This window comes from Anabas testudineus, chromosome 2 (assembly GCF_900324465.2).
Source record: "Anabas testudineus chromosome 2, fAnaTes1.2, whole genome shotgun sequence".
Classification (NCBI taxonomy): Eukaryota; Metazoa; Chordata; class Actinopteri; order Anabantiformes; family Anabantidae; genus Anabas; species Anabas testudineus.
This window is the reverse complement of record NC_046611.1, coordinates 20,886,002-20,899,743: the sequence shown is the minus strand read 5'-3', so window position 1 is coordinate 20,899,743 and position 13,742 is coordinate 20,886,002. Positions and strand designations below refer to the sequence as shown.

The 13,742-nt window shown below is 38.5% G+C and overlaps 1 protein-coding gene across 3 annotated transcripts in view; it reads left to right on the top strand.

Moving 5' to 3' along the window:
• The window catches only part of slc4a2b (solute carrier family 4 member 2b), a 37,775-nt gene extending 34,261 nt beyond the window's left edge, over positions 1–3,514 (top strand). For all 3 annotated transcript variants that reach the window (XM_026362034.1, XM_026362032.1, XM_026362035.1), the window contains 2 exons: positions 413–586; positions 941–3,514. In XM_026362034.1, coding sequence (XP_026217819.1) covers positions 413–586; positions 941–1,021 — 255 coding nt within the window. In that variant the 3' untranslated portion in view covers positions 1,022–3,514. The remainder of the gene's footprint in view (positions 1–412; positions 587–940) is intronic.
• The last annotated feature ends 10,228 nt before the right edge of the window (positions 3,515–13,742 follow it).

The window sequence follows — 13,742 nt, the reverse complement described above, 5'->3', positions numbered from 1 at the left end:
GTGAGAGGCGCATGGTGATTTTGTAATTTAGATTTTACATTAAGTTAAGAAATTTTTTTTAGGTGAGACAAAATGTAATAAAGTGTAAAAGTTATACACGGTTTCTGTTACATTTACATTTAGTCGTTTGGCACTTTTTCCAAAGCAACTTACAAGTGAGGTACAAGACAAAATATCTAAACCAGGTAGAAGAACTTTAAAGTACAGTGCTCTAGGAAGAGCTGTGAGGTGTAAGTGCAAGATTTTTTTTTATTTAAGATTTAAGTGCTGAGAAAGTTGCACAAAAGTTATATTTTGTGATACAGAACTGACAAATATGGTTGTTTTATGACGGAGCTACACATTTTCATCTTTTTATTTTCATCTGGTCTCACTTGCTTGTAGATTCTTATAAATGACCTCTGTTTCCCAGGTTCGTACGCTGCGCATGCATCTGTTCACCTGCATCCAGCTCGTGTGTTTGGCAGTCCTCTGGGCTGTTATGTCGACACAGGCGTCTCTGGCTTTCCCATTCGTCCTGCTCCTCACTGTCCCTGTCAAGATGTTCCTGCTGCGTCGCATCTTCACTACCAGAGAGATAGCATGTGTAAGTCAACCACAGGGGGGCGCACTCTGCTGCTTTATAAACCTGCACCTCTACCTCAGCTGCACCATGGCACAGTGGTCACTGCACTGTTAAAGGAATAATCCTTTGAATTCATTAAACAGCAGTTTGTTTGACTGCGATGTTTCCAGTGCAGTAGTTTTAAAAACATAGTTTCTGGACCAATTTACCTAATCAGCTGTTATGGAAATGCATCGTGTTTCACTGGATTGAACAATAGGAAGATGCAGAAAAACACAGTTTATCTTTTACTATCTTTTAATAACTGACCTCTTAAGTATAATGTGAAGTAAGTCAACGTTGAGTCATTAAGTAAATTCTCTCCCCCTCTTCTAGTTGGATGCAGACGATGCAGAGCCAACATTTGACGAGCGTGAGTGTCAGGACGAGTACTCAGCGATGCAAATGCCTGTGTAACCCATAACAAGCTCTCGTATTAGCACTCAACTCCTCTTAGACGACACCAAAAAAATCTGTCAAACACCAACCACTGAGGTGTCGGATGCAGCGATGGAGTCCATCCAACTTGAAACACTCAAAGATAAATTTTCATGCCACATCACTGTGCACCTCTGGCCCTCTTCTTCTTCATCATCATCGTCGCCATCATCAGGAAGACGTAAACGCACATTAGGTCAGAGGTCTGGTTGTTATTTTGGCCAAACGTTTCACTATTTAAGTAGCTTTTTAACAGATTGTTGTTGGTTTTTCTGCCGCACACAAATACTGAAATCATCAGTAGTGTGTTCACGTACATACATATAATATACTTTTTAAAAACATATTCTTTATAAATATATATATTAAAATGTTTTATATGTACATTTCAGGGGACAAGAGATTATAAATCACATGAAGTGATCTCAAGTTCAAAATTAAATATGATAACAGTAGATTGAGTTGCAAGATAGAATTAATGTTTAGCCCTGAAAGTTGCTCTGATTCACATTGAATATGTGGATGATATATGGGATACATTCCTTTATCTTTAAATGCTGAGTTATTGCTATTCAAGTTTGTTGCTTTTTTTATGTTTTAGTCCACCAAGCGCCTTACGAAGAAAAAAAGGTATACTGAGAGTTTTATTTTAGACAGCTGATCACTTTACCTGCCTCCTGAAGCTTGTAGCACTTTTTTTTAAAGACACCAAATCTGAACACTGACTGTATTTTATGTAATTATTTCTCCAGTTAGTGTTCTCTCAAATCTCTTTAATATCAGCGTTGATTTAGTTTGCTTATTTGATGACTGTATGTTTATTTGTTTAGCCTGTCCATCTGAAACCATTCAAATGTACTGTAGCAGGTTCAGTGATTGAGTGATTTTGTTGTGCACCTGTAGCAGGGAGCACCAGCAGAGGGAGATCTTGCAGGACTGGGAGGATGTACCAAAAAAACACAGTATATTTAATATACATATATTATATATTTAATATACATATATTATATATTAAATATGCATGAAAATACAACTTTTCACTACACTAATGCCATGACATCATGTTTCTCATGACACTTTTTTTTTCTTGTAGAAAGATAAATGTACCGTCCACGCACATATTTAGGTCACTAATGTGGAGTTTGTTTTGGTGTGCTTGGTTTGAGGGAATCACTGTAAATTGTTGGTTTATTTTTCAAGTACAGAGCCACTTAAAGGACATGGGCCTAAACTAGTTTTCTGGGAGCACAATAAACTCAACCGCTTATTTTCTTGCATGCAAAATAACAGTACAGGAATTAGATTATTTGAGAGACTGTAGTGATGATTCAGACAAGAAACAAGGGAGGAGAGAAGGGTTAGAACGTGTTCATCCCTCGGATGCTCCAGTCAAATGGCATGCAGTGTAACACTTTAGCTCCCAGAGCACTCGGGACTTAATGCCATTATGAACCTACAACACAAAACGGGCAGATATGCTTCTTTTTATTTTATTATTATTTTTTTCTAATCTATCTACTCCAAACCTGGTGAGGTGCAAACCCTTAACAGCTTGAACAATCTGAACGAAGCTCATGAGACTTTATGACAATGACTCTGTAGTACACAGGAAACCAGTTTTCGATCATGTGCCTTTTTAGATGCTCTGTATCCAAGTGCCAAATGTCTGGTGTAAATAGTTTTGTGGGCAGAACAGTACATCAATCATCTCAAATCTCCAAAGAAGTTTTAGCCTAGATCAATACACTTTCATACCATTCCTTCATACCGTTCCCTTCAAGTTAATTTTTAGAATGATTAATTTCATCATTTAACATTTCATTGACACTCGTGAAGTTGGTCGACCAAATTTCCACAGATGCTGTGCAGACAATCTGAATATCAATGCTTCACTTAGAGGGGCGGCTTCTTCTGTCATGTTACAGTCTTCTGTTACTCTCAAGTGCGTATTTCACTACACTACACTACTTCTCCCCCTGAACTATCTTATCTCAGTCTGACTGTTTTTATGACCTTGTGCCTGTTTGGTGTCTGTTTGGTTAGTTGCACAAAATCTTGAGTGCCCGTGGGACCATGAAGCGATCAGCTGTGTTTGTCAGAATGAAACTCGTTACAATAGTTTGCACTTTTGAGACGATCATAAATCAAACATCTCTCCATTATTTATGTATTGCAGTACGAGGCATTGCTGTTTTTATTTGATTTATTTGGAAGATGTCACAATCCTTTTTTTAAATGTACACATCTGGCTGCATCATGATAGTTAAGGAGGTATTTCCGAGAAGTGCGTAGTCAGTTTTATGTTTTCTTATTGTGCCTGTGGATGGAGTATGTACATGTCACAGTATCTGTTAAAGTCATGAAATACTGATATGTTATGTGTTGATCCATTTCACAAAGCAATACAAAGTTCAAGAGGCTCCAACCCTCTTGTACAGTAATGACAAATAAACATATTTTCTATTTATCCTGGCTGTTGTTCTGTCATGTAAATGTAAAACAGTTTTCAGGCAGATTTATTTAGCACAAATCTTACACAATGTAGTTTTGTGTAAAACAGTTATTCAAACTTAAGAGCAAATATAAAAACTGCAACAAAATAATCGAAAATGCATCTAAAGATGATCAAATTGTTAGGTTTGTGTTTCTTGAAATAAATTTTCACTCGATGGTGCTAGATCACTAAAGGTTTTACAATTCATCTTACTTGTGTTTACCAAACTCTCTGCTGAGTTCAAGAAAATTATGGGACATTCAGCTTTGAATCTATTTCTCAACAGAAGAATTTGACATGCTAAGTTTAGCATCATCTGCATATAATAAAAAAATGTGGAGAGTGTGAATATTAAAGCTCAGTGATTTGTGAAATCAAATGAAACATGAGGCAGAACTCCCTCATATTGTTTAGATCTGAACTCACCAACTCAGATTAAATAGTTAATTTTAAAGCTTTTTTTTTAAGTCAGGATCATTAAAAACTAAAAGCTGTTACTAATACGATCGTAACATTAACCAGACTTGAATATCTAACTAAACTATAGCTGATGAGAGATGTAGGAAAAATTCACATGAATCAACATCAAGACATGACCGAAACAAGAAGCGTCTGTGTTTCCAGGCTGTTTTCTCACAGGCTAAAGAGGGCTGGGAGTTCTGTCCTGTTCAGGGAAAACATCCCTCCCCCCCTACTGTTAGACACACAGGGAGAAAGATGGCTGCTTTGTTGCTCTTGAGCCTCGGAGCTTTGTTCTTTTCGTCTAATGCACAGGATGCTTACAACAAGCTCCCAGAAACCTACAGGAAAGGAGTGGATCTAGCCCTGGACAAGGTCAACTCTCATGCTGGAATCCAACACCATTTTCTGTTTTTCGGAAGCGTCACAAAGTCAGACACTGAGGTATTGTGCTTGTGTTTGTTTTCAGACCATGTACAGTCCTGAGGGATTTCCTGTGATTAACTGTGATCTTAAGTTAAAACAAAAAAAGAAAGCTGTGATTTCATCAGAGGAATCTCTTTGTGGGGATCTGTGAAAGTGGTTCAAGTCTAACTCGACTGTTCTACTGTGCTTCTCTTTCCCCTCAGATTGGTTTTGATGTGAGGAACGTCTACCACCAATTCCACCTTAAAGCCACCAAATGCCAAAAAGGAACGACCGACTCGACGGCGTGTCAGTTCAGAAACGACAGAGTAAGTATTTTTTTTAGCAGCGCAACTAAACTAAAATGTGGAATGTGAGGACGATGCCTGTTCTAACTTGTCTCTGCTCTGTTGTGTGGGTGCGTTCATGCAGCCGCTGATAGACTGTGCAGTCTGCTACAAAACATTTCGAGGAGAAATTGAACAAGAGCCCAAACCATATGTTCACTGTATCCACAGACCAGCCCTCACAGAGGTCAGTCTGTTCCACTTGTGCCTGTTTAAAAGCTCTATTCTTATGTTTAAACATAAACGACCAATCCAAACTGCAAAAATAAAAAATGTTTCTGACTTTATTTTCATCATTTATTTGGCAGCAAATGAAGGAGGACAGATTGAATAAGTGCACCTCCTTGGCCTACAGCAGCGGATCGTCAAGTCTTCTTGCATCAGTGGGAAAAAATGAACCAGGCATGTAGAAACATGGATGCAGAATATTTAGAGCACATTGTGATGCAGGTCAGGGTTTCTTCTTCTTTTAATTCTTGTTGTAGTTCAACACCGGCTCCATTGAGTGTGTAGTATTCTCTTTGTATTATGGTCGTGTTTATTACATTTCAATAATTATATTTTTGTGTGTGTGTAACATCTTCAATAGTTTGTTGTTCACCTACACTACTATTCAAATCTGCTTATGAAAATGATTAATAAAGTTTCATTTTGTGAATGAATGTGTAGAGTTTATAGGAATGGAGAAGCTTCCCCATCCTGTCTGTGCACATCCGACTTTTGTAATGAAATCCCAGTTTCACTTTTTGTTACTCAACGTTTACTGTGGACTAATTCTGTTCTAGTAAAGTTTTACAGAGAATGAGTCAAACTACAGTGTCGATGGTTGGGATGATGCACAAACAGATCAATTCACTGTCAGTTGATATTTGTTAACAGCAGAAACACACTGGCCTCATTAAGAATGGTTAAACTTTACTTATCACTCAGTGGCTTTCTCACCAATTATTTAATACATTTACTGCTCCTCACCTCATAAGTATTCATATTACAGTTTACAGCCAAACATTTTTGTGAACTGGTCCAAGTTTTACTGAAGGTTATTTTTAGACCAAAAATATTCAGCCAAGTAATAAAATAGTTGAAAGATAGGTTTTAAAATTATCTGCTCGTTCATAGACCTCTCTTGCAGCGCTGCCTATGTGATCAAGGGTCATGTACATGAGCTCTTGTTGGATGCTCCTCTTCTACCAAATCGTACGCCCACATATCACAAACTAACCTGTTACCTTGATTCCTTAATGATCCAGAACAGTCTTATTTGAACATGTGATTAACTTTTCACTTGCTTTGTCTCAGTCCTAATCTTCTTTTAGAGTTTACTTTTACTTATACTGTATTTATAAAGTCAGACAGGGAAAATTCTGATTTTTTTTTTTGTGCTTTTGTCAGATAAATAAATAAAGAGTCACAGATCTGAGTTTTTATTTCATTTCATTAAAGTCCCAGCTGTTCTTAAAGTTCTGTTTGTGCTTCTCTCACCAAAGCCCCTGGCAACAAATCAATAAGTGTTAAAGTTGCTTGGTTGAGTAATCATTCAATGTGTGTGTGTGTGTGTGTGTGTGTGTGTGTGTGTGTGTGTGTGTGTGTGTGTGTGTGTGTGTGTGTGTGTGTGTGTGTGTGTGTGTGTGACTCAGAGATATGTACTCCTTTCAGTGTCAGATTTCGTTATCCACCTCATCGAACAAGTTCTAGGAAATTCTCAGTTTCCCATAAACGACCCTCTTTCTGTTAAAAAAAAAAAACAGAGGTGCTGATGAAGCAGAGCCAAAGAACTTCACTCAGCCACGACCTTTTTAATTGTCCTGGAGCCAAATACTTTTCCCTCCATGTTGAGCTTGTTTCCAGAACTGCCCTTAAAAATCCAGGTCACAGTAATATCAGGCTTTTGGCATTTGAATTTAATTCCACTACGGCTTTTTCTTTTTCTTTTTCTTTTTCTTTTTCTTTTTCTTTTTTGGAAACTCCACTTCAAGTTTAAATCCAGTTTCCTCTGGGACTGTTTGCATTTGGGGATAAAATGTAAACAGTGGGAACAGCAGGCCTGTTGCTGGCCGGTGTTTTTAGTTTCACTTCTGAATCCTCACAACCATAATAGGACTTGTTTTGCATGTGATTATTGATCCCACAGAGGAAGAGGAGGGTGTTCACCCTTGGAGCCGAGCTGCTCTCCTCACACACTCGGAGGAAGATGGCTGCTGGAGTGCTGTTACTGGTTTGTGCTGGAGCTCTGCTGTACTCTGCTGAGGCTCAGGATCCTTATGATGAGCTACCTGGTCTCTACCAGAAAGGAGTGGACCTGGCATTGGACCAACTTAACGCCCATGATCGAGTTCTTCTTCATTTTCGCTTCATGAAAAGTCTGGAAAAGACAGAAAAGGAGGTAAATGTCTGCGTTTGTAGTTTTGTTTTTTCATAGGATGAGATGACCCAGCAGATTGAACATAAATGTTCTCCTGAATGTTTTCAGGACAAAATCAAAGTATTTCATTAAAACTAAACAACCAAATGTTTAATAGTAATCTTAAAACACGGGTTAATGCCTGGAGTTCTGCTACAGAACTGTTCCACTGTTTAATTCTGCTTCGTTTTGGATCTGCGTGAAAGTTTTGGCACTCACAGTCGGTATTAAGGGGATTTTGGATCGCGCTTGTTTCCCATCTGCTTCACATCAGATTCCCTCTGATTGTTTAAATGTCAGCATATTTTCAGTTGGTGTTTAGTTTTGTCAAAATAAGAAAACAACAAAACAAACAGACGAGGTGTGTTTAAGTTTGAATGTTTGGCTCAGGATACAGCACACTTAAAGTTTAACACTTTCCTACCAACCTTCAACCTGTTACTGAAGTCTGTTGGTGTAAACTGGAAGAGATTCTGTTTTCTAATGAATTATGTTGTTTACGCTTTTGATTTATGGCTTGGAGCGAAACCACCACTGAAAAACCACTACTGTTATTTTAAGAGATGCTCTGTGTTGGCAAATGCTGGTGGTGTTTCTGTTTGTGCTGGGAATGTGGTTCATCCAGCTTTTACAAATAAATGTGAAATACTTAAGGCCAACAACTGATTGTTGCTTCATCTTTATTATGATGTATTTGAGTATTTAAAAGCAACTCCAACTTTCATACAGCCTGAAGGGGAATTCACATATTGAATCCATTGAGTCATGGTTAACCCCCTGATATAGTAAATATTTGACTTCCCAGTTCAAAATGTCGGTGAAGATTCTTCATCCAGGTGAAGTTATCTGGAAGTTCGATCAGGGCAACTGCTTCAAAAGTAGATGCCGACATAATGTGGAAAGAAAAACCTACAGTAGTAAAAAGAAACTGTTTTTTTTTTTCAGAATTTTAAAGAATCATCATAGCAGAAACGCACAAGACAAACATTTGCTAAGAAGTCAGAATTTTATTTTTGACATCATACACTGAACTGTATTTATAATAAAATGCCTCCTGGACCAATCACTGTTCATTTGCAATTAGACATGAGAAAATGAATCTGAATTAAAGCAGGTTTCCAGGCTTTTTTATTTCTCCTCTCTAAAACGACCCCTCCGCTCTGATCTTGCAGATTGGATTTGGTATGAAATTCCTCTACCACCACTTTAACCTGCGACCGACCACGTGTGCCAAAGGAACGACTGATTCAAGTCCTCAGAACTGCCCTTTCAGGAGCGACAGAGTGAGTAAATGTTAAAGCAGCATTTGAGTCATGTCTGTGAAAACGTCAACAGCATCTTGAAGCTCTTTATGTTCATATGCAGCCACTGATGGACTGCACAGTTTGCTACAAGGCAGCAGGAGATCAGATGGAAGCCACCCCCAAGCCGTATGTGGACTGTATCCAGAAACCAAGATTCACACTGGTACAGTACCAGAACTCATATCCTGACTCTTCTATGAGCCTGGAACTTTTCTGCTTGTAGCTTTTACAGTAACCATATGTAGAGGTTATAAAATCTTCTAATGACATTATTCACATGGTGGACTGGAGTGAAGTGGTTTTGATTTGTTTGTGTTACTTTCTACACACAAATAATGTCTGTGCAGATACAGTATGTGTTCATAGTTATGTATGTTTTGACTAGATCTGTGTTTATAGATATTATAGATAATTTAGTTCTTTATTTTTGTGTTTTTATTCAGTTTTTTGCACTGATTTCTTTTATATATACATACACATACATATATATATATATATATAATGAAATGTGCTTTAATAATAAGTTTGCCTTGCATTAGAGAATTTGTTGAGAATTGTGTTTTCTCTCCTTTCAGAAAATGAAGGCCGCCAGGCTGGACCACTGCAGAAAAATGATTTACAACCATGGCGCCCCTACACTTTTGGCTGTGTCTACTGGTTAAAAAAGTAGAGAGACTGAAAACAGCACGTTTCATATCATCACATGCTTCATTACATGATTGTCTGCTTATTTGACTTTAGTAAAATCACTTTGACTTTGTGCCGAATTTCCCAAACTTAAAGTTTGTGTTTGTCTTTTAATCTCATCAGATGCTTTTAATGTTTTAGTGATAAATTAAAACCTTCTTTGCACATTTCAGATGTAACACTGTAAGACCAATAAAATTCCACAACTGTGTAATCAAAAACGTTTGAAAACATTTTTTGATTTATTATGATTTGGGTGTACGTGCTACAGAACAGCACCATACAGTGTAATCAGAGCCAAGACTGTCTGTGTTGTAACCAGTAATGTGGTGTGTAGACCTGTTAGACATGCTGATTATTTACAGCTTGAATGTCACATTGTGGATCTGACATTTCATATAACTTTTTTTTTTTTTTTTTTACAGTAAGTGTGTGTTGTGAGACTCGGGTTAGTTGGTTACAGTTACTGTCATTAGTGTAATAACATCTCATTTCCTGTTGTACAACACAGGAAACACGAACCTGTTTGAACAAGTACCAGCCCAAACAAAAACCAGAGATTTTCATTCCAGTTTTGTGCCTTTGAATTATTGTTAGATTCACAGACAGAGTGACAAACCAGAAATCACTCGAAAGTGCAAATCAGAACAGAACAGTAAAATTAAATGGTGGACGAAGGTACAGGTTTGTAGAGAAATTGCAGTAGTATTACATTTTCTGTTGTATATAGTGAGGATATTTACTCAAATGGGATCATTTAATAAAATAATAGGATAAGAATAATAAAAACATCTCTCAGTATAATGAAGTACATTAAAACACCACTGCTAAACATCTACTTTAATTAACAAATAAACTTTATTTGTAAAAGAGTATGTTACAGCACCTTGTGCTCTTTCTGCTTTTACTTATGTACAGAACCTGCAGATTTGTTGTGGAGTTAAAAAGCTGAAGTAACGCTGTTGTGTAATGTTATTATCATCAGGTATTGCAGTTGTATAAGAACAGGTTCCACATGTACATGCAGAGTTAGTTGTCAAGGTTAAATTAAAGATAATACCTGTAACTGCTTCAGGTGTTCAGACAGAATTGTCAAATATCATATTTACAGGTGGCACGGTGCCCAACTCTTTGCCCCACTGACTAAAAACTACTGTTCAGTATCTGCATGCCAATGTAGCAATGTTATTGTTGCTATGACAACCAAAAACAATGTAAAATAAATAATTAATAAATGAACTTTTTCACCAAAGTTGAAGAAGAAGAAGAGAAAAGGTCATTTATACTAAATTTGTCTCTGACTTGATGGGCGTCACTGCTCACCGAACCTTTGTAGACTGAGCATTTTCAGAGTGCACAGGAACAGAGGCACAACTATTACTCATTAAAATCAGAGGAAAGTTAGCCTGAATGAAGGCAAACAGTTGTATTTCAGTCCATGAGTAAATGCATTTTCACTGTTTAAGATTAATCTTTTTGTTTCAGAATCATGAGCAAAAACCACTTCTGCAAGAACGAGGAGCTCTGCAGAGGAGACTTCCTGGTGTCCAACAATGGGAACCACAAGGCTTTCTTCCAGGTGAGTAACTCAGAATATCTGTGCACTCGTGACACATACACTATATTGCCAAAAGTATGCGCTTACCCATCCACATAATCGGAATCAGTTGTTTCAATCACTTCCATGGCCACAGGTGTACAAAACCAAGTACCTAGGCACACAGACTGTTTTTACAAACATTTGTGAAAGAATGGGTCGCTCTCCGGAGCTCAGTGAATTCCAGCGTGGATCTGTGATAGGATGCCACCTGTGCAACAAATCCAGTCGTGAAATTGTCTCGCTCCTAAATAGTCCACAGTCAACTGTCAGCTGTATTATAAGAACGTAGAAGCGTTAGGGAACGACAGCAACTCAGCCACGAAGTGGAAAGCCAAGTAAACTGCAGGGTCAGCAGATGCTGAGGCGCACAGTGCGAAGAGGTCACCAACTTTCTGCGGAGTCAATCGCTACAGACTTCAGATTAGCTCAAGAACAGAGCACAGAGCTTCATGGAATGGGTTTCCATGGCCAAGCAGCTGTATCCAAGCCATACATCATCAAGTGCAATGCAAAGCGTTGGATGCAGTGGTGTAAAGCAGCCGCCACTGGATTCTAGAGCGGTGGAGTGAGGAATCACACTTTTCCATCTGGAATCTGATGGACGAGTCTGGGTTTGGTGGTTGCCAGGCGAACGGTACTTGTCTGACTGCATTATGCAAGTTTGGTGGAGGGGGGATTATGGTGTGGGGTTGTTTTTCAGGAGCTGGGCTTGGCCCCTTAGGTCTAGTGAAAGGAACTCTGAATGCTTTAGCATACCAAGACATTTTGGAAAATACCATGTTCCCTGGAAACAGTTTGGTGCTGGCCCCTTCCTCTTCCAACATGACTGTGCACCTGTGCACAAAGTAAGGTCCATAAAGACATGGGTGACAGAGTCTGGTGTGGATGAACTTGCCATGACTGGCCTGCACAGAGACCTGACCTCCACTCGATAGAACACCTTTGGGTTGAATTAGAGTGGAGACTGAGAGCCAGGCCTTCTCGTTCATCAACAGTGTGTGACCTCACGAATGTGCTTCTGTAAGAATGGTCAAAAATCCCATAAACACACTCCTAAACGTTGTGGACAGCCTTCCCAGAAGAGTTGAAGCTGTTATAGCTGCAAAGGGACTGACGTCATATTGAACCCTATGAATTAGGAATGGGATGTCACTTAAGTTAATATGCGAGTCGGAGCAGGTGAGCAAATTCTTTTGGCAATATAGTGTATGTAATTGTCTGTGTGACATCAAATGCATTGTAAATGTAAATTCTGATTCCAGTCATTTTCTCTGTTTTTGCCTCCAGGATGATGGGTCAGACACTGCAGGATCAGATGTTTACCATCTGTGGCTGCAGGAAGACTGCAACTTGGTCATGTACAACAAGGCTCACACTCCCAGGTGGCACACAAACTCCTCCAAAGGCAGCTGCACTGCGTGCCGTGTCCAACTGACCGATGACGGACATCTGGTGGTGAGCAAGGGCAACAAAGACGTCTGGAACTCTTCAAAGAGGAAAGTCATTTTACGTGTAAGTCATCTTTAACTGTTGGCTTAACTAACACATAAACCAACATGTGACAGAGCAAATAAAGGCAAGTTTTCAAAAAGCATAAATGTGTTTTTCCTTCAGTGTGTGATCTCTATTTTATAAAACATTACCTAATGAGCAGTATGCCTAGACAAGCTTTGGGGCCATAGAGGACAGTCTCATTAAAGCCGGGTATGTGAAATGCATTGTATTCATTAAAATCTTTTTCTGCATCTTTTTTTACATGCATAGAAAAATTGCTCAGGATAATACAATCTACACAACACCATCAACAACTACTTTGGCTAAAACGTTAAATTCAATTCACACACATGCAACACTATCATCAAACCTCTGGGTGTTTTGTTATTTCACATTATTTTGTACAAGTGTTGCTGATAATGTGTCCGTAGAAGTAAAATGAGCTCAACATTAAGATAATACAGTAGTTCGACATGAATGGAATAACTGTGCTGCATATTCAAATCAAATCAAATTACATTTAATTGTGTAGCTCAGTATCATAAATGCTTGTCTCAACTTGTCTCATGGGGCTTTACAGTATGTACAACATACGACTCCTTCTGTCTTTAGACCTTAGGATGAGTTGCTCTTCTGTGGAAGAGAAGGTTCTTCCATATTCTGTGGAAGAGAAGGTTCAACATGTTGTGCTTACGCAATGGGCAGAGCAAAAAAGTGGGGAGAACAAAGAAGTGAAATTTTAGATTGCACAAAATGATAAAACTGTCTTTAACTGTCATCACCATGAGCTGTCACAGCTGCTTCAAGTGAATTATAGACATATAATTATAGTTCACAAACAACAACTGGTCATGGTACCTCCACCACATAGGCAGACTGATTTTTACTGACTGTATTTTACTTCACTCCTTTGCTAAGTATAATCTACATATACTTTGTGACTGACTGATGAATCTTACAATATTTTGCTGTCGGTTGGAGGGACTCGACTCAGCTCAGTCAAAGTGACCAATGGGTTTTATCATCTCTGTTAGTAAGATCCTTCTCTAACTGCTTAGTTTGACTGGGACAGAGCACTGTATGCATTGTCAGCTGTGAGGTTTTCTAGAGGTTTGTGCTATTCCAAATCATGTCCAGTGAGGGTACCACAGGTGGACGCCAATCAAGGTGTAGAAACAGCTCAGCAACTATCAAGAGAAATAAGAGGAACCTGAGTTATATTTCAAGTGTTGCTGCACAGGATCTGATTACTTACACTATGGCAACATGATCTTTCAGTTTCCCATTTTTTCATAGATGTGCAAACATTTCTAATTTGAACTATTGTCGTACTCCGAGCCTTGAATGGTTGAAAGGGTCACAGCTGGGCTAAATCTCACAGTCAAAAAAAAAACTAAAATGACTATTGGTTTGAACCCTAATCAAAGCCTGTCAGTCAGTAATTTGGTTTATTGTAGCACCAGCGGCAAAAAAGATGGCATTTATACATCTGACAGCTAAGATGGAAAA